This window comes from Phoxinus phoxinus (assembly GCF_949152265.1).
Source record: "Phoxinus phoxinus genome assembly, chromosome: 11".
Taxonomy (NCBI): domain Eukaryota; kingdom Metazoa; phylum Chordata; class Actinopteri; order Cypriniformes; family Leuciscidae; genus Phoxinus; species Phoxinus phoxinus.
This window is the reverse complement of record NC_136886.1, coordinates 6277524-6304666: the sequence shown is the minus strand read 5'-3', so window position 1 is coordinate 6304666 and position 27143 is coordinate 6277524. Positions and strand designations below refer to the sequence as shown.

Sequence of the window (27143 nt, the reverse complement as noted above, 5' to 3'; positions counted from 1 at the left end):
TTGTAGCTCACAAGCAGCTTGAGGATTAAATTAATTACCCTCTGACATGTCGGGTGAGCTTGGACTCAAACACTGACTGCTTCAGTCTAGCTCCGGGGGAAAAATGCTGGGTAATTTAAGAAGCATTTGGGCTGATGTTGAATGCTGTAGCACCCTTTAATTCAGAGAGGCATGGGCACCATTAAAGAGGAAATGCCAAATTAGTCAACCATGAAGAACACTATCGGATAATCCCCAAGTGCACATAAAAGAAAGGTTCTGAGACTGTCTTATTATCAACTTTTAATCACGTCCACATAATGATTCATGCTGAATCACAAGTTTAAGTAAAGAGATATTGGCTAAAAAAGCAAGTGAGTCTATTATGAAGTCTACACGTATTTTTCACACTTGATCTACGACTGTTTAGTTTAATGCATTATTTAAATTTCCTTTGGTTTTATAAAAGGCAAAGTGAAGTTGTGAAATTAGCGTGTATATAAAGTATGGCTTTGCGTTGAAGCGCTTCAAATTAGCGCTGTTTGAACGGGTAAACCGCAAACCATGAAAGCTGTCTTGCATACTCATGACCTCAGATCTAGTACGCGGTTCCCATCAGTGCACAACACATCAAAAGGAACCTGACTGCTATTTACAAGGACAAGTTTGACTAAAGGTTGCACAACACAGATGAAAGGGAGAATTTCAATGCACTGCAAAGTACAGTAATGTGATTTTAATGGGAGCTCTGACGTGGAAGTCAAGCTTCCAAGTTTCAGCTGGAGCACAGTAGCTGGACGTCTTCCGTCTACGAGCATATTATGTAACACTCAGAGACTCCTGGATCGTGACTTCATGATGTGGAAACTTTGGCTAACCACACAAATCTCAACATGAAGCACCATTAAAAGCAAAGTGGGGTCAGAGCGAAGAAATCTAGATTCAGTTTCATAAGATTATTTCAGCTGAGGCTTGCAGCGCAGGGTCAAAGCATTTATGGTGCGCAAAAGCTATATGGGAAAGTGAAATTCGATGCTTTCAAGGTTGTCCATGCGCAATTACTGAGTATTTAGAAGTGAGGGCTCAGGAAGGAATTTCAGTCAATCTTACCCTACCAACAACAAGTCTCTTTCACTAGCTGTCTATCAATAGAAAAGTCATGGAATGCTGCTTTAGCTTTGATGTATGAAAGATGCTTTGACTCATACGAATAAAATGGAAAAAAATTACTTACTTTTTTATTTTCCTGTGAACTGCACAGAAAGAAACACAACATGGGAATGGGATTTTTTTTCGGAGATCACAGCTCTGATCTATTGCCATTATGTTTTCGGGAAAGCCTGTTAAAGGGATAGTTCACCCTAAAATGAAATTTAAGTCATCATTTTACTCACACTGGTGTTGCTCTAATGCCGTATGCTCTTCTTTCTTTTATGGAGCACTAAAGGAGAATTTAAAAAACACGCTCATCCATATAATGGCAGTGAATAACGATCAACATAAAGCTGTAAAAAAAAAAAACTGCAAAAGTATCACAGAATGATCACATGCGACACGTGCCGTATCTTCCAAGTGTTCTGGGGGTATATGATAGGTTTAGTGAAAATTGTCAAAAATTGACAGAAAACTGAAATTGAATATTATTTAAGGAAAGTCTTGACCATGGCGGTTGGTCTTCTTTGCACGACTTCATGACGTCCGCCTTTGTGAGACTCTATTAGCACCGCAGTTCACTCGTCTTGCCCAGAAAATGCACACAAGTTGAGAGAAATCAAGATTAACAAAAATATAACTGAAATAAATATATGAATAAAATACAACGTCTAGAAATCCCAAAAAAGTATCCGTGTACTTTCTTCCCTGAGTCAAATATCACCGGACCGAAACTCTGTTTGTCTGATGGCAGTCAGTTGACAGATGTGAGCGCAATAACTTATTATGACTACGAACACAACGGATATGTTTATCTCAGAGAAGAAGGCATATGGGTTGTGTTTCATGTCGCATTTTTGTTCATCTTGATTTCTCACAACTTGTGTGCTTTTTATGGACAAGTTGGAGTGAACTGCGGTGCTAGAAAAAGTGTCATGCAGAAAAGACCAGCGGCCAAGGTCAAGAATTTTGCTAAATTAAACATTACATTTATTTTGTTTTTCACCAAACCCTATTGTATACCCCTAAAACATTTGAAATATAAGGCATGGGAGTAATCTGTGATACTTTTGCGGGGCATTTTTTTTGTATTCTCCTTTTGCGTCCTATAAAAGAAAGTAGGGCATACAGCATTAGAACAACACCAGGGTGAGTAAATGATCACTTAATTTTCATTTTATGGTGAACCATCCCTTTAACCCTTTGGCTAACAGTATATTGCTTTTGATGATGTGTAAATGGCTCATAACAAACGATATAGAGACTTAATATTGTGATGGGTTTAATTCAGGCTGCCAATTTAGTGCAAGTTCTAAAAGAATAACGCAATGAAAAAGGGCAATTTATCATGACCTCTGATTGGTACATACATTTTCCTACTATTGAAGTAATTCAATTCTGTCTTTCACCCTGTTAAGAGCACGGTAGAAACTAAATATTTATAAATTTATACAAGAAACCTAAAATGTGCTTCTAAAATAATTATACTACCATTCAAAAGTTTTTTTGAAAGACATTAATACTTTAATTCAGCATAGATGGATTCAGTTGCTCAAAAGTGACAATTAAAGGCATTTATGTCAAATATATATATTTTTCAATGCTCTATTAAAAAATTATATTAATCTAGAACATTAATAATAAAATAAATGTTTATTAAGCAGCAAATCAGCATATTAGAATGATTTCTGAAGGATCATAATGACACTGAAGACTGGAGTAATGATGCGGAAAATTCAGCTTTCAAATAGAAAACACTTATTTTTAAATTGTAATAATATTTTACAATGTTAGTGTTTTTACTGTATTTTTGCTCAAATAAATGCCACCTTAGTGAGCATAAGAAACTTCTTTGAAAAAAACACTAGTGTGTGAGTGATGAAAATAGGCATACAAGTTGATATTTAATGACCTGGGCAACTGAAAACATTTCCATGCTGCATTCTTTCATACTGAACAAAAAAAATGGTTTACTGTGGGTTTGTCTTGTTTATTTCATTATAATGTGCATTGAATAAGCAGCACACTGTACAATCAAGACAAGCACATCAAGATTATAGCAGACTGCAGTCATTTGGTCTGCAGATGGGAAATAAAGGAGAGGATTTGTAGACTTGGATATCGTTGCCTGACTGCATGTTTTTCAAACAATTTATTCTAAACTTTGCTCTAATATAGTGTACCGTTTATTGAAAACAGTCATTTGAATCCCTGAATACATTTGAGTATAATTTCGTTATTTTTTCGAACACTCATTTGCTCCGTGTTTTGTTCTGGTTTCAGGAGGCGAGATTAAACGTGGAGGCTCTGAGTAAAAGAGACGTGCTGCTGCTCTTCAGTGTTCTTGAGGGAGAGCTGGAGGCCAGAGACTTTGTCATACAGGCACTCAAGGTTAGTGCAGTCCCTTCAATGCAGGACAGGAATGTTTCTATAGTTTCTTTGTAAGCTAATTGTGCTACTCTTGTTTCTTAAAGGAACAGTTCACCCAAAAATTAAGGTTTATCATTATTAATGTAGCCCGTTAGAGGTCGACCGATTGATCGGTTTTGACGATTAATCGGCACCGATAACCGATTGTTCCAGCAATCCATACAAAAACATAATGGTATTTTTCCCGGGTTGCGGCTGTGAAGGGTGTGCTGCCATTATACAGTTTGAGAGCGGCCTATAGAGGCGAAATAAAAACTATCACTGATCCTCGTGGAGTTTGTTTTGTCACGTGAGACTGCACAGAGCTTCTTTCATTCAATGCTGTGGCCTTTGTATACATATTTAAAGATGGCCATCATTTAGCATGACTGTTATGATTTATATGAAATGGTAACACTTTACAATGAGATTCCATTTGCGAAATAAACCAAAGTTAATAAAATTTTTATATTGTTCATTGTTAAATTCAATATTTACTAATACATTTTTACATTTTAAAGTTGTATCTCTTGACATACATGAAAGATCAAGGTATTATAAATTAATATATTCATATTTGTTATATTTAAAAAGTAAAGTACCGTTTTTTTTTTCCCTTTAATTTTTGAAGTTCAGCACTTTTCAAGATGTTTAGATGAACCATTAGAAGAACCATTCAAGATGTTTAGATGTTCAACTACTTACAGTGCTGCATGTTTTCCGAGTAGCTGCGACCCACGCCGTACATCAGTCGTAATTTACACCATCAGGGAGGCTCCTCTGTGATTGACAGCTCTTATGATCTTCTTTGTAGAGTTCCCTTCATCCATACTCAACCGAGGCACTTGAATGAGAGCTGAAACATCTCAAACAAACATATAAACAAGCTGAGATTGTACTCAATAATATTCATTTAAAATACATATTTGTCAATACTAATAAATCAATACTTCAATAATGATATGCCTCAATTATTGCCTATTGACAGTCAGTAGTTCGCTGTCAAACAGGTTTAACTCTTCGCACAGCAGACTAGAGATACCCAGGAGAGACATTATAGCTGTATCACTCAATGAAATCCAGATGTCGGTCTGGTTCATAGCTCAATCGTGCACGCTAGCATATTAACGCTAACATCCTGTTAGTGTATTAAACATCAGTGCACAGTTTATCTTCGACAGAAGCTCAGTTTATATAAGATATGTAAAAGCTAAACATTTCAAAAGATAATTTTAGCCTTCGCATAACCAGAAATGATGGCGTTGGTTACGCATAGTTCTTGGTTAGCTGTGCAACAAACATCTCACACGGTTTTTGGGATAGTTGCCGAGGACCTACACTCAAATAAATGCCACAGTGATGGATATTTGATCATACCCGCCGTTTGTTGTTCTTCCTATCTGAACTTAAGTGTTTTGCTATTTGCTGCCTTTCCAATTTAACTGCATTCTCAAGTTATTTTCAATTCAACGTTCATCGACTTTTAATTAAAGCCGACTGGATCTTATTTTACCTTGTTTTTCCATCAGACTTTTTCTGTTTAAGACTCCTACTACATTCCAGCACTGTTGCTGGGCCTCATCCCACTCTTCTTGTGGGCTTACAAACGCAGCTCAGCAGACACAACTACACTTTTTTTAAAGTACCATGTAAATACCATGGTATGTACAAATATATAGCAATTCATTACTATTATATTGGTGAATCTCACAAAATAAAAACTATTGAGGTGTGTTTGATTAGGGTTGAAGCAGAACAGAGGCTCTCCAGGATCATTCCTGATGTACACAATACGTGCATTGTATCAAATTATTCATTTAAATGTAGGACATAGCCTAGTAGTTTAAGACACCTAATATAAAGTGGGACCCATATTATATACTATATAAAGTGGATTTACTTATTTGGCAATTTAGGAATGACTCAGAATCAGCCAGACAGTGAGCAAGACAACTTCCTTTTTGAGCACATCATCTGCGTCAGGACAAACGGCAATACTCTGGGTGCTTGGTTTTATTCCAAAATACGCTCTGAATGTTATTTGTTCTCTGCATAAACACGCACAAACATGTCAAACATTATTACGCACATTTCCTGTTGCCTAGCATCAGCTTTAAAGTTTATTGTAGTGCCGTTGGTTCATCTGATCATGTTAGCACGGTAATAAAACTCAGCATCTGTGCTCTCAGATCATGTTTTTTTGTGGTAAAGCTGTCTGGAAAGCTGCACAGATATTATCTGCTGCATTCCTGTTGTTTAAAGCATTGGACTGAGGCTATGCGAGTGTCACAAACGGTAGATTTGGGGTATTAACCGCTCTTTTGAATCTCTTTTAAGTGACTTCTTAAGTAGATAGCGTATATTTAACCCAACTGCATATTTCTTTTAAAACTCTCTGTGGTTTTTAGGGGCGATGTTCTGGCATGCTGGGATTACAATCTCTGTCACTCATTGCCTGCTTTGAATGAGGTCATTAAGGCATGACTTTTCTGCTTCGACTCTCTCAAACACATACACGCATTACAATTGTCCCTTATGCATTTGGTTAAAAGAAAAAAGAAAAAATCAGGAGGGCTGAAGTCACATCACAACAGCCACTAATCTCGGTATAACTTCATTAGCCATGCTAATAGTACAAACACAATTCATTATTTCCTTATGGTGCTTTCTCTGAAAAAAAAAGTGGAACTAAATAGTATTTTGCTCAAATAATCGTTTCCATACTTATTTATGCCCCTTAGCAGCGATGGACTTTTCAGGGAAAACTCGAAAACATTTCATGACTAACAAGAAAATAGTTTTACATAGTTAGAATTTGAGTTGAAGAAAGAATGCCCCCCGGGTGTCCATCTCAAAGTTGAAAGTTAGTTTTATGAATCGTATCAAGATTCAAAAATAGCTTCATATGTTTTTTGTTTGTTTGTTTTTGTAATTTGAGGAGCTAGCATGGAGGATGCTGGGAGTGCAAATAGCAGATACCAAAAGTATCTCACTGTTGCCAGTATGTTGTTTACCTTTATCCCTGGTCACTTTAATTTTATTAGTGAAGAAGATATGTGTTATCTTTCTCTATCAGGTACACACGCTCTCTCTCTCTATCTCTCTCTCTCTCTCTCTCTCTCTCTCTCTCTCTCTCTCTCTCTCTCTCTCTCTCTCTCTCTCTCTCTCTCTCTCTCTCTCTCTCTCTCTCACACACACACACACACACACACACACACACACACACACACACACACACACACACACAAAGGTTGTTTGAAGGCACCAGACTGGCTGACTTATCTTAAGTCATTAGTAAGGTTAATCTTCCCAAGGCCCCCGTAATTGCTCAAGCTTTTAGCCTAAACACACACACACACACACACACACACACACACACACACACACACACACACACACACACACACACACACACACACACACACACAAAGCATCATACATATAGAATGGAAGAAAGTAGGCATCCATTAAATTGACAAACAAAAGATTTTGAATACAGAACAGCTGTTGTTTATTTGGAGCTTCCATTACCTTGTATTCAAGTAAACAGCTTGAATAGTACTTTCAAGTCCCTTTATTTTAGATTAGATTTTGTGCCAGATTTGTATTGCCGAATAGAAGAATTTTAAAACAAGAAAACATAGTAATCTAAAATAAAATATATAGAATAGAATAATAAAATAGATCAGAGTGTTGTGTATCAAAGTACAACAACGACACATTGTCATTTAAATATTTAAAGGCCATGAAATTCTTCTGTTTGGGACAAAGACTAAATTCACCTTTTAGTCTGATTCTTCTTTTTAAACATCTAATACTGCATGTTTGTGTTAGGTGTGAACTAGAAGAAACTATTTTGTGTGTCTTGAGCTTCTAAGACAACAAAAAGTAGCTATGGAATTTCTACAGGCCTCAGGACCATTCTGTCTTTATTTTCTTTTCTGTTTTGTTTTTGACTTTCTTTAAATTGACCTGTGTCATATATATGTTGCAATCCCTTTTTACCTTTCTTTTCCCCACTTTTCTTTTGGACTTTCACTATCAATTTAAATCAAAGTGGTTAAATAAGATTTGACTTATTATGTAACAGCTCATAGATGCTTATCTTCAAGATGTCTACTTCAGAAACGCCTTTCCTTCTAATTTTTTCATTTTCTCTTTTTTTCCATATAATTTACAGGATATTTTCTAAAACAGGAAATTTAGCCCTTTGATTTGCCCACTAACTTCAAATATGTTTCAGTAGGTAATACATCACAACTGGAAAGAAAATTGCATTCAGCAAAGACCAGTGGCATTCATCTTTAAAGCTGCTGTATGTATTTTTACAGTATTAAAATGCTTTTAAAGCACCAAACTTTCATTAAAGTACCACAGGTTTTACTCTCTTTTTTTACCTCACCCCTTCTGCTTCAGAGACTGTAAAACACTCTTTCATTGTGTCACGTCTCCACAGCACATTTATCTGTTCTAGCATCAGCACCAAAGAGGTTCACAAAGAATCAAAGTGTACACTTATTTACCACATTCATCATGTGTGAGTTTCCGATAATCCGGTTTCTGTCGAAGTAGAACCTTAGAACTTTTATTGTTGCTGAACTTTAGTAAACCATTAAAACACAAATACTCTCACACACACTTACCATATGGACATGCATGTTACAACTTGAACCTATCAATCTAAGAGCAGATGAGTCGAGTAGATTTAACAATGCAGTAGAACCGCACTGTCATTTCATATATATATATATATATGTATATATATCATCACATGTTAAAAAACAGTCTTAAAAACTTCTAAAAAGAAAAATCTATTCTTTGTGACTGGTAATAATTATTTATGGTCAGTAAATTTTCATCCTCCATTGGCAGGTGTGGAAAAACGTTAATGATGGTCCCTGGTGTGTGTTTAGATGCATATCCATCTGTGTGTCTTTACCCCTCCTCCTGACATTAATTTTCATACCTCTATTCCCTCTAGACGTCTAGTCATTTTTCAACAGCTCCCACTCTCACAGCTTTCAGCTGGAATCACCAAACATGCCATGTCATTCCGAACTACCCTGAAGGAGGTGGAGGATTTCATCCCTCTTTTCTTTTTACAAAGCTCCCAACCTGTTTTGTTACAACCAAAATACGTTTATAAGTTTAAGTAACCACACAGAACACTCTAGCATCCTAATGATGATGTAACAGGTAGGTGTGACCTGAAGCTCCGCCTTTTTTGATGTGGAAATGTTCTCCGGTTCATTTCTTCCGTTTAGTCTATCGCAGTCAGACGTCTCAGAGGAAAAACATGAATACACTGAAGAGCCACTTTATAGTACCGGTAATTCTAATTGAAATTCAGATGTTAAAAAATCGGATATTTTAATCACATCTGACCGATTTTCTGCACACGTGTAAAAACTAAAATCCGCACGAGATCTGATTTTTTCGCATCCGATCTGAGGCACTTCCAAATGTGGTTTTAAAGCAGAAACATTCAGGAGCATGGAAACTGGTTTTATTTTTTTTAATAAAACAGCTTCGCTACTGAAATCCACATTATAGGCTATTTCTAATCTCTCTCTCTCTCTCTCTCTCTCTCTCTCTCTCTCTCTCTCTCTCTCTCTCTCTCTCTCTCTCTCTCTTTCTCTCTCGTTAATTCTTTTGAATTCATTCAAATAAATTAAATCTTACCGTGCTACTAAAGTAACAACGAAAATTACCGTTATTTTCCGGTCCATTTCTGTTCAGTCAGATCTTGCGCTGCAAACACATCCATGGTGACAGCTTTTAACATAACCATGCTGGCAAATAATCATGGCCACCCGACTTGAATTATAAAATAATTTTAGTACGACCATTCAAAACAATGTTGCATAGTAAAGTGATCACCAACAGAATAATTTTAGGTGGGAATTAATGTAAACACAGATATTGGATATCAGTCATGTCTAAAGTGAATGTATTCAGACGGGATAAACAAAATATGGTCAAAAGATCAGATCTCTGCATGAAGACTTGCAGTGTAATTGCAGCCTGACACTAGTTTCTCATGTATTCTAAAGTCACTTGCTTTAAAGCAATACATTGTAAAAAATAGTATATAAATAAACATGACGTGACTGGAGCACCAAATTGCTGGGCTCGTGCAAACATGTCGCTACGATCAAACTGCTGTTTTCTCACCCTTGGCTGTGTGGTGTGTTTAGTTTGGTGTTGAAAGGAAATCACGTAGTACATAATTTACATATTCATCTAATCGCCGCTCACAGGGATGTTTTCTAAAAGTGTACCGCTACGGGGTCGGGGCCTTTATGCATCACTGTCCGGGCCTATATTTTTTTGTCAACATTACTTGAACCCTGTAATATAAGACTCTTCCTAGCTATTGGTGACTCTCTCTTTAATGTTCAACAGTTCCGTTCCTTATCCTTGTGTTGTTGTTTTTTTTCTGGGTCAAATCTGAGCCCTTTTAGTTCAGAGTCATTTCAGGAGGTATTAAATTACTCCAGCTGGAACTTTTTTTGGTGTCCCATTCACTGCATTGACCCTACCTAGACTGAAGCAATTGTTTTCATCCCTATATGAACCCCTTGCTTGACCTCTTGCTTAAAACAGCAAACACAGAGAGCTGAACAGTGAACACACACACACACATATACACAGAGCCTTAGAGAATGGTTTATGTTGCTTTTGGCAGGGTCATATGCTCTGTATCATCTCATTTCCTGTTTAGAAAGCAAGTATGGACTGAGCGTGTCTGTGTGAAAGAGAAAAATAGAGGCTGCTTTACAAGACTGGCAAAATGAAATGGAAGCTACAAAAATGATCCACAAACTCCCCTTAATACGAGTCAAGTCAAGTCATCTTCATTTATATAGCGCTTTTTAACAATGTACATTGTTTCAAAGCAGCTTTACAGTGATAAACGGATAATTTAAGGTAACCGATTGTTTTTGCTTTATAGCGGTTCTTGAATAAAGATATTTTCCAGCTAAAGTTAGTTTTGATTGATTCACTTCCGTCGCAACGATCATTAGTTATTAAATTAGGGGCCGCTAAGACGACACCGTTCTCTCTATAAAGACTTTAAACGCGAACCTGTGAGAAACGCTGATGGCGCTCACGTGCGCATTAAGAATTAATTCTATAGTTATGCGCATTTGAATATATGTGCGCAGGTTTGTAATTTGTAATTCCCTTCAAACCAAGCCTTAACAAACTACTTGTCTGGTCTTAAACATTTTTAGACATAATTTTATCACTTGATGTCATGTTTCATGTCAAATGATTATGGATGTTTTGATCTCTTTAAACACATTGTTTAAACTAAAATGTGCAGATATCTAATTAAATCCATCTAAAATAATCAAATAAATCCCTGTTCCTCTGTCTCCCTCTCGCTACAGGCCCAGCGTAGAGATTCCAACATGTGGGAGAGATATGGCAAATACAACCTGAGCGACCCGTTCCTGGCCCTGCAGAGAGACGGCGAGGTCCTCCAGAGCTCCGGCCAGACCAGGGGAGATGGAGGAAGTTCCTCCCAGAGACGAGAGGGGGTCTGTGGGGCCACGGCTCGCTTGGACCCTTTAGCGGTGCTGAAGCTGGTGGTCGGACACTGCAGAAGGATGCAGGAGAAGATGCTGAAGCAGCTGGCAGCTGCCGAGAACAGACACAGGAGGGTGAGTTTATACTGCATAATAGCTAAAAGCCTCTGATATCATTACTGATGTGAACATCATATCGATAAAATTTGATTTACCACAGTGTAGCAGGTCAAGGAGAGATTGGATTGGTTTATAAGCTAATCTTTCTCTCATTCTGTCGCCTCTCTGTGGTGGTTTCAGGTCATTGCTGATCTGGAGGAGGAGAAGAGAAAGCATGCTGAGGACACTGCTGAAGGAGATGATGTCACTTACATTCTGGAGAAGGAGAGAGAGCGCCTCCTGCAGCAGGTACAAAGAACTGATCATATTATAGTCATCTTAATAAGTACTCCTAGGAAACATGCTACACTTTTCCTTTACCTTAATCAAAATGAGTCTTCGCTCTATTAAAATATATATTGAAACATGATTTTTACACATTTACAAATGCAAGCTTGGCATCATCCTATTAAATGTGCACATTTTTGCATATAAGACCAAAAGTGTTAGATACCACAGAAAATTTAGTTCATTAAAAGACCTGATTGTTAAAACCTTTGTCAAAAGGTGTTTTATTTAACACACTATTTAATTAAACATGCTTTTTATGCACATAACATAAATAAATGCTGTTCTTTTTAACTTTCTACTCATCGAAGTCTGTTTTCAACATTGATAATAATAAGAAATGTTTGCAACTCAGCATATTACCGTAGAATGATTTCTGAAGGATCATGTGACACTGAAGACTGGAGTAATGATGCGGAAAATTCAGCTTTGCATCACAGGAATAAATTAACATTTTAAAATATATTAAAACAGAAGACATTTTAAATTGTAATAATTTTACAATTTTACAAAAAAAAAAATTGAGTAATTTATTTTGAGTAAATTCAGCATAAGAGACTTTTTAAAAACATCTTACAGACCTTAAACTTTTGAACAGTAGTGTATATTCTCTGAAAATCGTACAAAATGTTTTTGTGTCAATCTATGAATATATCAGTGTATTTCGATCTGATTTAGTTTTTATACACGTTTAGTTGGAGTTTGAGAAGGCAAAGACGCCCCGAATGGAGCGGGAGAACAAACGACTGCACGATCAGCTAGAAGACCAGCGAGTCCAGCATAAACAGCTCATGACGGCGCTGAGTCGGGAATGCAAACGCTCCGGCACCCGCGCACACGAGGAGTCCCAGCGTGCCAACGAACTCAGCCATCGCCTTGATCGCGAGCGAGCGGCCAATCAGACTCTGAGGGCGGAGCTTGAGGAGGAAAAGAAGCGGGCTATGCAAATAGAGGCGAGGCGAGAGGAGCTGTTGGCCGAGTTTGACACGGAACGGGAGCAGCTTGGGCTGAGAATACGGAAAGAGGAAGCGCGCTGTAACGCACTACAGGAAGAACTAGAGCGATTGAGGAGAGAGATGAGAGATGCTGAGGAAAGAACAGATAATACCAAGACAAAAATGAACGGACATCTTACTCCCACGGAGGAAGATGCGAGTGTTGAGAAGCAGAGTATGTTAACCAATGGGAGCTCTCCGACCAGTTCGCAAGCTCACAGCCCTACGACAAGCAATCAGTCACCAGACGTGCCTAGTGTACAAGCTGCGTATCAGGCTGGCATCAACCAGCGCTTCCACGCAGCCCGTCACAAGTTCCAAGGCACCAGTGATCAAGATTCTCAGGCCGTCTCTTCCCCTCCGAACAGTCCGCAGGATCTTTTACCCTGTGTGGCTCCACCAGACAACGTTTCATCTAAACAAGCAGCCCGCAGCACCGTCACACAGGCCCTGAGTCGCTTCAGCACTCAGCAAGGTCCCAGCACACCAACATCCCCCAACAGTTCCCCTTTCGGCACAGATTACCGCACGTTGGCCCACTCTGGGATGTTGTCTCCCACCATCAGGTCTCCAACTATTCCCAGAGCCGACAGAGGGAACCCACCTCCGCTCCCACCCAAGAAACCAGGCCTCGCCGAAACGCCACTTTCTCCGGCCACCCTGCGAGCTGCTCACTTGGCTCAAATGTCGGCCGGTTGCGGACACAGCTGCAACCCAGAGAGCAGCAAAGAACCAGAGCTGGTGCTGTCATCCAGCGGCTAGCAAGCACAAATGATGAACGATCACGTCAAACACTGTTGATTTCTTTTTGTAAGGGATGTTTCAGGTTTTTTTTTATCATTTTGGAAGATTTGAATGATATATTTTCTATGTAAATTTGCAATGTTACAATATCTCATTGAAATGCATGTTGATTGTGTGCATGAATACATTATACATTCTGTATTTTCTGTATGTCATCCATGAGAAAATAAGACCCGTTTATCGCTGACAATCACCAGCTTCTATAGTTTTATATATTGTTACTCTGACAAATATTTATATATAGACACACTACCATTCAAAAGTTTGGGGTCAGTAAGATTTTTTTTGAAAGACATTACTATTTTTATTCAGGAAGGACGCATTACATTAATCAAGACACTTATGCTACAAATGATCAAATAATCCTGATAAAAAATGTCATGGTTTCCACAACAAAAAAATATATATATACTTTTTTTTGTCAAAGAAATGCAAAATTGGTGAGCATAAGATACTTCTTTCCAAAACATTTAAAAAAAAAGTTACCAACCCCAAACTTTTGAACTTCTGACCATTTTACCCTTCCCTGTCATCTGGTTTATACACTGAACTATATATTTACAGATTGCATGTGCAAACAATCCTTTGCTTTCTCACATAGCAGTTTGTTTTTTGTATATCTAAAGACATTGGATATTTAGCCTAAATATTCACATCTCGCTCAGAATCATGTTGCAGATGTTTGTATCACCTTATAATGTTTTTTTTCTGTTTATCTTTGAAGTTTTTGTATTCTTTTTGTGATCTGATATGAATGTTATTTTTGTAACCAATATCATCTATACATTTTTAAACTTGTAGACATGGGCTGGAACAAAATATTTTAGATTTGCATATCTGTACCGCCTAAATCCAGCCAGCAGGGGCCACTGGGTGGTAAAGTTACAGTATCACCCATCCTCAGCCATTCATAGGCTAACACTAGCTTACTGCACAGTATACATTGTATACTGCCTTCTATTTTGTAAACGAATACTATGCAAAATAAAGTTATTTTGAGATTTAATCTGATATTGTGTATAAATGTGGTACTTGTGGTAGTCTGCCCAAATAATGGTGATGTAAAAAAAAACATATTACTTCATTTGTCACACTAATAAATAGACGGGTCAGGGGTGCGTTGCATTATAGCATAGAGTATTAATCTTGAACATTAAAGGCTAAAGTAAATTCAAATTGACTTTATTATATTAATTTTATTTGCTGACACTATATATCGACTTCCATTAATAACATGATCAGATTGGCAGTATACATTCAGATTTGGACAAATTTATAAATATTTTTTAGGACTAAATATTCTTTTTTTTTCATACATTTTCAAAACCTATAATGACTTTTAAGTAAAAAACACCTTGAATGTGTTTATTTTGCAATAATGACTGGCTGATTATATTATCCTGCCTAAATGGCTATTTACCAAATTATTTGATTGAAATTAAGTATAAATTGATTTATGATTTGGGAAGAAATAGCACAAATTAACTAATAAAAACACGAAGCACAGCTATGTAAGAAATGCAGAAAGCCACGTTTTTTTGATCTGGTTTTTACCAATCAGAATCAAGTCTTCCAGAGAGTTATCTAATAATGAATGTTATTATAAAGTGTTACCTCTTAATGAGCTGATCCAAACAGAAGTTGCAATATCTTTTCTTCCCTATTTTTTTGTATATCCGGTGAAACTGCTTCTCAAACAAGAAAAATGTAGGGCGGGATTTGATTTTGTCCATGAGGAATTGATTGGATGGTTGTGGCTTGCTATTGGTCGTCTCATGCGAATGACAGGTTGTCCCGCTCTCGCGCCAGTAAACACGTCATCAGAGAAGAGAAGAGTTGACACTGTAAGAGAATTATTTCGATTAAATAAATATTACAAGGGCACATTAATTTAAATAAATAAATAATGATGTGCAGAGATTAATCATTTGGTAATCATAAATATTCCATAAAAAATAAGTGTTAACAATTTTGCTTATATTGGTGACTAAACGCTTACTACAAGCTCAGTACCACAGACATGAGTCAATGTCGATGTATGATTCTCATTTTGACGTTATAATGAAAGCACAACTGACCCTTAGATCTTCCAGCATCTGCTGTCTTAAACTCGGGACAAAGCGTGTGAAAAATGTGTATGCATCACAAGCATCCATGTGAGACTAACAGGAGCAGGGATCACAGTTTAACCAGCCAGGAGCCTCTCCCTAAATCCTAAATCCCCTCTTTATGTGTGTGTGTATATGTGTGCGAGTGTGTGTGGCCCGGGAAACAGCGAAGCAAACACGCATGAAGTATGTGCCACTCTGCCCCCCTGGTCACAATGGTCTTACCAGGTTCCAGTCAAGCGCAAATTCACTGCTTATTCAGTTTAGAACTGGGCTCAACAACTTGAAAAATTAAATTGAAATCTATTTTAAAAATGCAATCTAATATAATATAAATGAAATCTAGGCTACTATAAAAATCTAATTTGAATTTGTCATTCTTTACATTATGTACTGAGTGTGAATAAATAATGAAGTATTTCAATTTTGACTATTCCTTTAATGTCCCTTAAAATATCAGTGCTGCTATTTCTGCTGACTACATTGGTTTATCTGTAGACGTCCTCTGTGTCAGGGGATGGTCACCCCCTCTGGTGGATGCTGCTAATTAACATTCCTGTTTGGGACAGTAGGTCGAGGTTGCGAGGCCGACAGGGACGCATGCCTGGCCTGGTGAAATCTGTCTCCCACACACTGCTATAATCACCAGCTCCTCTAGATCAGGGGAGGGGAGGGCACTGACCTCTCAGTACAGAAAGGACATGTCACTAATTATTGGTGCACATCCTGGGTCCCAAAGGGTTAAGTATTCTGGTCATACTCTGTTTAGAGACAACAAAATGATACAAGTGATGCTCTGCTCTGAATGAGCTCCAATAGTAGCTACCTTTGGAACTAGATTTGCTATTTAATCGGTGTTTAGTGGTGGTTTCTCAGGCAAGTATCACATAGCTAACACTTAATGTTAGTAATCTGAACAAACTTTTGAACCTAAGTATTTTTAAATAATTTGGCACAGGACTTGTACTGAAGAATACTAGAATACTGTGTGTGTGCGCGTGTGCGTGTGTGTGTGTGTGTGTGTGTGTGTGCATTTATATATGAATTTCTGTTGCCAAGTCTTTCCTAGAATTCCAAAACTTCTAATACAACATATTTATATTATTTTAATATAAGTAAATAAGTGGCATCCAAACAAAACGGATACTATGAAAACTTATCTCCTAATGTGCAATTTCATCCATTAATGATCTTGGCAGGAAGCTAAATGACTCTTTGTTGTTTACTGTTTACTGCATTACTACGTCTGCGTGTAAAACAGTTCCCCCTCCATTTAATACCAGTCCGTGGTGCATTTTATGAGCAAGGTTATTATATACATTTACAATGTCACGTCACGTCCCATATAAGCAGGGGCGTCGGACTGGGGGTAAAACCAGTACTGATTGCCAGGGCCCCAAGGAGAGAGAGGGCCCTTGAAAAGTCTGGAATATATTTTATTTGGAACATGGGGGCCCATCAGGACTGCCTATACATAGGGCCCGGGATCTTGTGCTACGCCCCTGCATATAAGCACTGGCTACTATCTTTGCTGAGAAGATACTCATTGTTATATAGACTTGCATAGAGCAGTTTGGCATGTTGATACCAAAACAAACACTGGATGTCTGGCCTGATATTACCTACATTATGCAGTATAGGCCTACAGAAGCATATTATAGATAGATAGATAGATAGATAGATAGATAGATAGATAGATAGATAGATAGATAGATAGATAGATAGATAGATAGATAGATAGATAGATAGATAGATAGATTTCCAAACACTTTCGAACAATTAAGTAAGGTACAGCAATATATTACATCACTAAATAAGACATACAATTATATTATTATGTTAATCCAAGGTACAACAAAATGTCATGGTTTTACCACCATTGTAGTGTCCAAAAACGATAGTTTACTTCTCTGTAAGTTGTGAGAGTAACGCCTCAGCGTCTGACAGTGTGTTGAAAAGCGCGGCTGTTATCTGTGACAGCATCAGGAAATGTGTGTTGACGCGCGCTCATTCATCTCGTCTCCTCGTGCTGATTCCAGCCAATGAGCGCCATCCAATGACACCCCCACCAACCAGAGATATTCCTCTGAATCTGATTCTGCGGGACAGATAGCCTACTGTACCTCACCCAATGGACCGGTCCGGAGTCGGACGCAATTAGAAACCGTGATAACTATTTTAACATATACATTTTCAGATTGCTCCTGCTGCTCGAGTGAAAGGGACTCACTTGGATACTAATTAATATTTTATATTTTACCTTTATCGACAACAACATTATTTTGAATGATGAGGAATACCGTATCTTTAGAGCCGTAGTGAACCTGTGACATTTCGGTTTCTTTTTTGGATTAATTTTTTTCCTTACAAACTGCCCTTGTACAAGTGTACATACACCATGCGAGAGTTTGATGGACTTGGATGCGCGTCGGCGGCGCGCAGGGACAGACAGCGCGCGCGTAAAGGATTTCTGTCACGCCGTGAACCGAGCGGCAGCGCTCACCGGATTTACCGGCTCTTTATCCTAATGCTGCTCATGTTTACTCCCAGTGTGGACTCGTCTTGGTGGTAGGTGTTTCTAATTGTTTATTTAAAGTGGCACAAGAGCCTGGCACTGGTTTATTTTCTTTTCGAAATCGAACATTTTAAAGACCTAAAAATAAAACTAATAGAACTGTTGCTGTCAGTTAAGTAGGCTAGTATTAGGTTGTTCACCATAATTTACTACATAGACAAACCAATCCCATCCAATCAAATCCTAAAAGTACGATCACTGAATTTGTATTACAATTTAGGAACAATCATAACAAGAATCGTTCATTAAAACGATTAAAAATAGGAATTTCAGTTCATCTGGTATCTCGCTTGAGCATATCAGGAATGTCTCCAAATTATGATGGAAAATATTAGCCTAGTATAAGGAAGAAAAAGTCAAATTTAAATTAGGTGAAATTTCAAAGAAATTCATGACTGTAATTTTTAACTAATCAAAAGTTTATCGAGATAAAACCATTGAAAATTAATTAAGTGAGAATAAATGTGTATTTAGCTTATCATCATATGTAGCCTAATAAATTCACTTTTGTATATCAGGGTGGAAGAACACGTCCTTTCCCAGAATGCATTAACTGGGTTACATTTCTTTATATTGGAGTTCAGTAAATTCCTCTTCCTGGCATTTTAATTCAAATTCCAACTCAAGTTCTTTCCATCTCTATATGACTCACGTCCCATTTCAATACAATGTGATTTTGTTATTTTTCTGTTTTATGATCCACCCAGCAGCAGGTCACAAGTTTCATAGAAAAGTACAAGAAATACAGTAGCATTTCTTTAGGATTTTGAGATTAAAAGTTATTTATAGTTCCAAAAATTTAAACTATGTCAAAATAATGATGATGATAATAATAATAAAGACATGTTTTACTAATAAAGCCTGATTTTCAGGGAACATAAATATATATATTTATATTCAGTCTAAATTAATTAATTTAATTACAGTCTAAATTGACTTAAATATAATGTAAAAAGCATATATAAGCGTGTGTGTGTGTGTGTGTGTGTGTACATGTTTTTCTATTCCGGTGGGGACTTCAACCTGCATGCACACAGACTCATGGGGACTCGTGTCACCGTGGGGACCTAAATTGAGATGCCCATGAGGAAACAAGCTTATAAATCATACAGAATGAGTGTTTTTTTTATTTTTTTTATGTAAAAATGCAGAAAGTTTTGTGTGATTGGTAGGTTTAGGGGTAGGGTTTGTGTAAGGGGATAATATACAGTTTGCACAGTATAACAACCATTATGTGTATGGAGAGTCCTTACAAAGATACCAAACATATAGCCAATGTGTGTGTGTGTGTGTGTGTGTGTGTGTGTGTGAGAGTACTGAGAGAGAGAGAGAGAGAGAGAGAGAGAGAGAGAGAGAGAGAGTGTGTGTGTGTTTGTGTGTTCCTTATTGTTTTTTAAAGTTCAGGAAGGGTGATGTACAGTTAGTGATATTTGAATGACAAATGAAAAGTACTAAAATTGAAAAAAAAAAAGATCATAGGTAATATTAGTGAAAAAGTCAGATAAAATGAGACAACAAGAAGAGATAAAGTTAGCTAGTTCTTGATGCCTGGCAGAAATGTGTTTGATCATTTTTCAGAGCAATTGTTAGTAAAGACAGAGGAGTCTGATGTCTTAACCGGACATTGATCAACACATTACAGACTGTTCTATAACAGGTCTTGGCTGGATCAGCAGACCTACTTGTGTGCTGCTAACACACCATATAAACACACTTGCTTGGGGTGATATAGATCTGAAGTGACTTGGTTCAGAAGTTATTGCTTTTCATCTCCATTTCTTCATTGTATAAAGGCAGACATGATGACACAATGGCAGACTTCGCCTTTAAAAACGTCTAATTGCGGCATTCAAAAGTTCCCCATCACGTCTCAGAGGTAGCAATATAAACATAGTCAGCACACTGCCTAGTGCCCCACAGCTGAGTAAACAACATAATCTCAGTCCACGCTATTTTTTGATACTTCCAATTAAAACGAATGCTCGGCTTCTCTGAAACACGCACGATAAGACAATAATACAGTATTTCATGAATGGGAAAAGGAGGGTTATCATTTGTATAATCTCTGTTGAAATAACTATACGTATGGCCCCTTTTGCCCTCAATAAGGCAGCGGGGATTCGACGGCATGAGTCCGCAAGACAGCCATGGCGGCATGCCCAAATCCATGTGAGCCAGTGGTGATAAATATCTCTCAGTTCCTATGGTAATTTATACAGTTATGGGGATTGTTGTCATCGTTGCAATCAATTCACGCGTAGCGGTTTTCTGGCTCACGTGCAGCAGCCTTTCCCAATCCCAGCCGCATGCAGCTGATAAGTGTTCTGGAACGGAGAGGCAGAGCGAGATTGTGTTTCTGTGTGTCAAGGATCAACAGGGCAACCGTGCAAAGCCGGCAATAGCAGGCCCTCCCATGGATGCTATAGCGAGAGGAATAAGTCTTTCATTGGGTCTTATGTTTGCACTAGTATGTCAGTATGAGAGAGAGAGAGAGAGAGAGAGAGAGAGAGAGAGAGAGAGAGAGAGAGAGAGACAGAGAGAGAGAGAGAGAGAGAGCAAGAGAGCGATAGGGACAGGGACAGCCATAAGAGGAGTGGAAATTGTTCAGTAGGTAGTGCTGTCACACAAACCCAGACACGACTGACTGGAGAACGAGATCCGGGAAGGAGACAAGGGCGCGTGAGCACAGCGTAAACTTCGCTGAAGGTGTCTGTGTGGTGTGCTTCAACTGAAAGTGTAGAATAGGAAAATGTTACACCTGCAACACAAATATCAATACCAGAATGACAAATGTTTTGCATTTTTTCAACACAGAACAATAGGAAATAGGACATGCTGGATAGAATGGAATGAGTAAGAAATAGTCTTTTAAGGGATAGTTTATCCAAAAATGATTTACTCACCTTCATGTTGTTCCAAACCTGTATGACTTCTTTCTTCTGTGAAACTAACACATTGGACCCCATTGACTTACTTTGCCTGGGTTTTTGTTTTTGGTTTTTTTTTACATCTTCGTTTGTTTCACAGCAGAAAGAAAGTCATACAAGTTAGGTGATTTCACATAGTATTAGATAGAATTTTAGCGTGGCAATTCATAACTATTTTACATTTTGGTGAATTGGTAGCTAATTCATATGAATTCATAGCCTGGGTTTCCCCAAACTGCCTTTGCGCAGCGCAATTTTATTCACGCTGAAAGGCAGTCTGGATACCATGGACCAGATTTTCGCCTCATCTAGGGAACCAATCACAGAACGGGGAGGGAGCAGCAAGACGATGACGACATCTATGCTACACAACTAAGCAGTTTGTTTATATCCATATATATCTTCGACCCTCATGTTTATCTTGCACAAACGGCAATAATCGCTGAACGTCATTGTTTACAAAAAATATCTTACCCATCGTCTTCTTCCTTGTCTAATTTCTGTCGCTCTACATACATCATCTGGTATAATGGAAACGATTGTCTATGAGCTACGTAAAGGCGCATTTGATAGACATTCTTAGCACCCAATAAACGGCGCCGGGCATTAGTAAACCACGCCTCAAATACGAGAAAATGAACATGTGGTTCCCAGACCCAAGTCTCAACGAGAATTGGGTCTGGCGTTAGCCAGGCTAATGAATTCATACAATCTCATGTTGTCCGATTTCGCCCCATTGACGGTTTAGATTAGAGGTAGACCATTCATACGTTTAAAAAAAAAAAGTTAAAATATTACACTCCCGTACTAATCACTTGGTAAAAATTCACGTAATAGTTACGTTTTATCATGAGATTGGCCTGGAAGTTTATTTTTAGGTGGACTATCTCTTTAAGACTCCTTGAGGAAAACATTTTTGCAGACAGTAAAATATCATAGGGGTATCATTATCACAAAATATCTTAAATAAATGGGCATGAAATATTGATTTAAGTTGAAACTATTATATTATGTGAGAAGAAACAGACATGAAACTAGTACAGCAGGAAATTGTTGCCTGGGAAAACATACAGTTATTCAATTTAGTGGTCTTTACGCAAAAATATTTGACCGCTGAATGATTGACAAGTGAGAATCAAGCATTCCAAAGAACCGTGTATTAAACTGTGGCTAACATAAAAAATAAATAAATAAAAAAGTGTTGCTAACTAGTAGCTAACATGAACTTTGAAGGTTTGGTCTCATATAAAGATGACCCAGAAGAGCAGACTAAGTCTTTTTCTGATGTTCAAGTGGGATGGATTAAATTATTATGCACTACAAGATTATTTCTTATCACAATGGAAAATTACAATTATTAATTTGTCAGATGCTTAGTCAACAACGTATCTGTTTGTTTCTGCAGGTACATTGGCGCATTAGGTGCACGGGTTATATGTGACAACATTCCAGGGCTGGTGAACAAGCAGAGGCAACTCTGCCAAAGACACCCGGACCTCATGCAATCCATCGGAGAGGGAGCCAAAGAGTGGATCCGGGAATGCCAGCACCAGTTCCGACACCATCGCTGGAACTGCAGCACGCTGGAGCGAGACCACACTGTGTTCGGCCGTGTCATGTTGCGCAGTCAGTATTTATGCTACACTTCATCATCATCATACAGTAATAAGACATGAACTATGCAACCCTGTATCGTGTTTAAAAACCCCATATTTCATAAAGTATCAAACTGTTAGCCACACCAAAATCAAAAGAAAGATACAAGAAAGCATATTTTGCATAAAGAACTAGCTGGTATACCGCCTTGCACTATTTGGTACAGTAAATGCATTACAGCTTTACATGCTGGTAGGGACAAAAAGGTCTCCACTTCCCAAGAATAGGCGAAAGTCTGAAAGAGAGTGGATGTTCTCCAAATACAAGTGGCTAGTCGGAGGGGGTTCTCTACAGGCTGATGTATAAACAGTAATAGGAGATGTAAATATTTGTGCAGATGACTCTGGCAGACAGACAAAGCTGCTCTTTTTGACATATCACCCTCTGTTCTGGCTCAGTGCATGAGCTGGAGGAGGAAAATGAGCAAAATAGGGGTCATTTTGCGCTACTTTGGCAAAAAAACACACCTCAAGGCTATGAGTGCAATCGACCAAAGAAACTAAAGGTGAAGGAGTGTCAGCTTGAATCAGTCGAATGTTAGAAAGCTGTAGGGTGGCCTCCCGCACTTAGTTCAGCCAAGGGGCTTAAATCTAGAGATGATGTTAGAGAGTTGATATAACAAAAGCACTGTGGATTTAACATCATATTAAGAGCATTACACCTCATCAGCTTGCTTGCCTCTTTTAAAACTACTTTTTTAATGTTAAATCACTTTCCGACAATTGTAAGTAAGCCGTTCGTAGGTTGGCACAAGGGGGTCTGTCACATTGGGCACGTTTGCTGCGGTCTGAGTCTGATTGTTGTGATTGTCTGGTTTCACACTCACTTGATTCTGTTGAACGCTGGTGCATTTGCATTCATCTTTCATCATCAAAAACACGCACAGCGCATGACAGAAAGCAGAACGCGGGTCAGTATATTGTGTTTTTGTATTAATTGGGTGCTATTATGCGCAGCAGAGGGAATGACGCTTGGGTTTACTGTATGTGCATTACATGAAGTTGGCTTTCTGCTGCTGGCAAACTAACTCTTTTGAGGAGACAGCGGATTGCGAGCCATTCATTTCCTGCTCTGATTGCACTCGCTCTATAATTAATAATAATAATTTGTTACATTTATAAAGCACTTTTCTGTGTACTCAAAGCGCTTTACATGGAAGGGGGAATCTCCTAAACCACCACCAATGTGCAGCATCACCTGGATGATGCGACGGCAGCCATATTGAACGCCCACCACACACCAGCTTACTGGTGGAGAGGAGACGGTGATGAAGCCAATCAGTATATGGGGATGATTATTAGGCCATGATGGACTGACGCCAAGGGGCTAATTTGGCCAGGATGCTGGGGTTACACCCCTACTCTTTTTCGAAGGACATTCTTGGATTTTTAATGACCACAGAGAGTCAGGACCTCGGTTTAACGTCTCATCCGAAGGACGGTGCTCTTTGACAGTATAGTGTCCCGTCATTATACTGGGGCGTTAGGACCCACACAGACCTCGACTAATACACAGCTTTACTGCTTTACTCCCTGAACAAGTGCGCACCCAAGTGTGAGTTGCTTTCACATTCATGCAAATCACGCTCCAGTTCCAGTGCAAACGAACTCAGATCACCTCTTACGTTCATTACCCGGTGCGCTTATGTGTCCACATGACAGCTTTCACATAAACAATTTTTCATGCGAACCGTGACCCGTTTCAAACTAAACTGCCAATGTGAAAGCACCCTGAAGTCAACATGAGACAGTGTGCATAACCCATTTGGCACTGAAATTATACACTAAACATGAAATTCTTTTTGAAGCACAAAACTACACCACATTTTTAACATGCTAATATGAAAAATGTTCTCCTCCATCAGGTAGCCGTGAAGCAGCATTCGTTTATGCAGTTTCCTCTGCGGGCGTAGTTTATGCCATCACCAGGGCATGCAGTCAAGGAGAGCTGAAGATCTGCGGCTGCGACACACACAGGAGAGGCCGAGCCAGCGATGAAGAAGGGGACTTTGACTGGGGCGGCTGTAGCGACAACATTAACTACGGTATCAAGTTTGCCAAAGCTTTTGTGGATGCCAGAGAGAGGATGGTCAAAGATGCCAGAGCACTGATGAATCTGCACAACAACCGCTGTGGGAGAATGGTAAGTGTCAAGATTCTCAAATGTAACTAATTATCATTACAAAATAAACTCTAATTGGTAATCAGGTTATTTTTTTGTGAAACATTGGGGAGGATCAGCAAGCTAATTCTAAAATCTTGAACTTTTTAATCTGGGTTATGGAGTGGTTCATAGGTCATGGGCTGAGTTTTGTTTTCTCTAGGCAGTCAAGCGTTTTATGAAGACTGAATGCAAGTGTCATGGAGTCAGTGGGTCATGTGCTCTCAGGACATGCTGGTTGGCTATGACTGATTTCCGGCGAACAGGGGACTACTTGAGAAAGAAGTACAATACCGCTGTGGAGGTCATGATGAACCAGGATGGTACAGGCTTCATGGTTGCAGACCGAGAATACAAGAGAACAACCAAAAATGATCTAGTGTACGTTGAGAACTCTCCAGACTATTGCCTAATGGACCGATCGGCGGGTAAGCAACAAAGAGCTGAGTGTTGAGTGTTTTTGTTTGTAAAAGGTTTTTGCACAAAATTCTCGCACATTAAAAATAAGTATAACTTCACGTTGTGTCAATCGCGTTTACACACTGCCTCAAAAACGTCCGTCCGTCATAAACAAAATTTGGATCGGGTTCGATTTTCTGCGTTTTTTCGCATTCATAGCAAGCATTTTGAGAGGTGTTTTGACAATTTAGAGCCACTGAATGACAAATACAAAAAAACGCATACGAAAATTTTGGACTCTGACCTTTTTGACCTTGGCAAAATTTACAAAAAGAGTCATATTTCACCCCAAAGTCAAAAAACAAAAATCAGAAATAATATTTTGCATTTTAAAGAAAATTTGACGTATTTAAGGACTATTTAAATTTTGCATTGTTACAGTATTAAGCACATTTCTCCAATTTTTAATACTGCAATGAAAAAAAATACATTAAATTCTAATTGTTACACTCATTTACATACAAAGTATTGCATTTAAGTATGTTTTTGTGTAATACAGTAATCATTTAAATGTTTTAAAAATAATTATAGTAATGTCAATCTAATGAGAACTACCAGAATAAAGACAATTATAAAAATCCAAAAAGTCCAATATTTTAATGACGATTAAGCACATTTTTATTCCTCAGTTCCAATAAACGTAAAATCATGAATGCAAATAAGTCTTGATGCTTGATTTTGCATGCTTTTATTAAATATAAATAACATTTAGATTTTTTGTTTTCTTATCATTTGTTTCTTTATTTGGTTCTGGGGCGGAATGTGACCTAGACTTAAAAAAAAAAAAAAAAAAAACATGGTACATTTCTGTAAAGGTCCTGGGGCCTCATTTATAAAACTGTGCGTAGGATCCTTACTAAAAGTGTACGTGCGCCCGAAAGCCAAAAATGGCGTACGCAAAAAAATATTCAGACTTATAAAACCGTGCGTACGCCAGAACCTGCGCAGAATTCACTTTATAAATCCCACTCAGCGGAAGATCGTGCGCACATGCGTCTCCTCCCCGAAATAACCATATATGGAGCTTACAACGCCTAGTTTTACTATGCATATCCTCATCTGCATATCATTTGCATATGATTATTCAGCCACGTGATAACATGTTTAACGGTACAAGACATTAGGAAAATATGAAATACGGATGTGCCGTCACATTACATTAATACAAATAATTTACCGGTAGTAGCCTATCCTTGCCTTGTTTTTGAATAAATAAATCAAATAGTGTACAATGCATTTCAGAGAAAGTTTTTCTCAATCTTTTCCACTGGCCAAATAGTATTTTTAATTGATTTATATTTGTAATGGAAACAGATAGACCTTGTTGTGCATTATATTTGCACAATCTGCTATTATCATGATAAGCATCATCTCTGTAGTTAAAACATTAAAACACAGCATGCCAAATTAAAAGAGTTAAAAAGCATCGCATGCACAACAAATATGTATAGGCTATTCATTGAATAGGCTTTTCAGTAAATGTCATGAAGTTTAAGTGTTTAGCCTAACTCCATTAATGAGCATATTTAATCTAAATGTTTATATAGTAAAACATAGTTTAAATTATATTTTATTTAAACTGTTATTGTGAATGTGAACATGCACTGTAGCCTATTTATGATTAGGACTCATAATGAAGATTTCAGTTTTACTTCATCTGCCGTTAGATATATGCGTCAGTTTCACTAACGGCCCAATGCGCTCGCTGGCGCGGACATTCAAGGTGTGGATATTTCCTTCAAGTGATAGGCTTGGTGAGTGAAATTATATTTGTAGCTATTATCTTTCTGTATATGTATAATTTTATTTCGATTTGCTGTCTAAAAGTGACCAAAAAGACATTTAACTCCAGCTCACCATCGGTGTCGCCAAACTGCTCTGTCTCCAAAATGTACGTACGCATGGGTCAGAGTTTGCGTGGAGGTGCGCATATTTTC

General features: G+C 38.1%; 1 protein-coding gene across 3 annotated transcripts in view; it reads left to right on the top strand.

Annotated features, from left to right (window-relative positions):
- Positions 1-27143, top strand: part of LOC307006874 (protein Wnt-2b-A-like) — a 29582-nt gene that overhangs the window by 1212 nt on the left and 1227 nt on the right. Inside the window, exons 2-7 of one of the 3 annotated variants that reach the window (XM_079628323.1) lie at positions 3415-3522; positions 10938-11210; positions 11376-11483; positions 22337-22557; positions 24452-24729; positions 24911-25175. In XM_079628323.1, the coding sequence (XP_079484449.1) occupies positions 11410-11483; positions 22337-22557; positions 24452-24729; positions 24911-25175 (838 nt within the window). In that variant the 5' untranslated portion in view covers positions 3415-3522; positions 10938-11210; positions 11376-11409. Of the gene's footprint in view, positions 1-3414; positions 3523-10937; positions 11211-11375; positions 11484-12217; positions 14332-17548; positions 17998-22336; positions 22558-24451; positions 24730-24910; positions 25176-27143 lie in introns of those variants that run through there. The other 2 variants (XM_079628321.1, XM_079628322.1) reach the window with 2 other exon arrangements.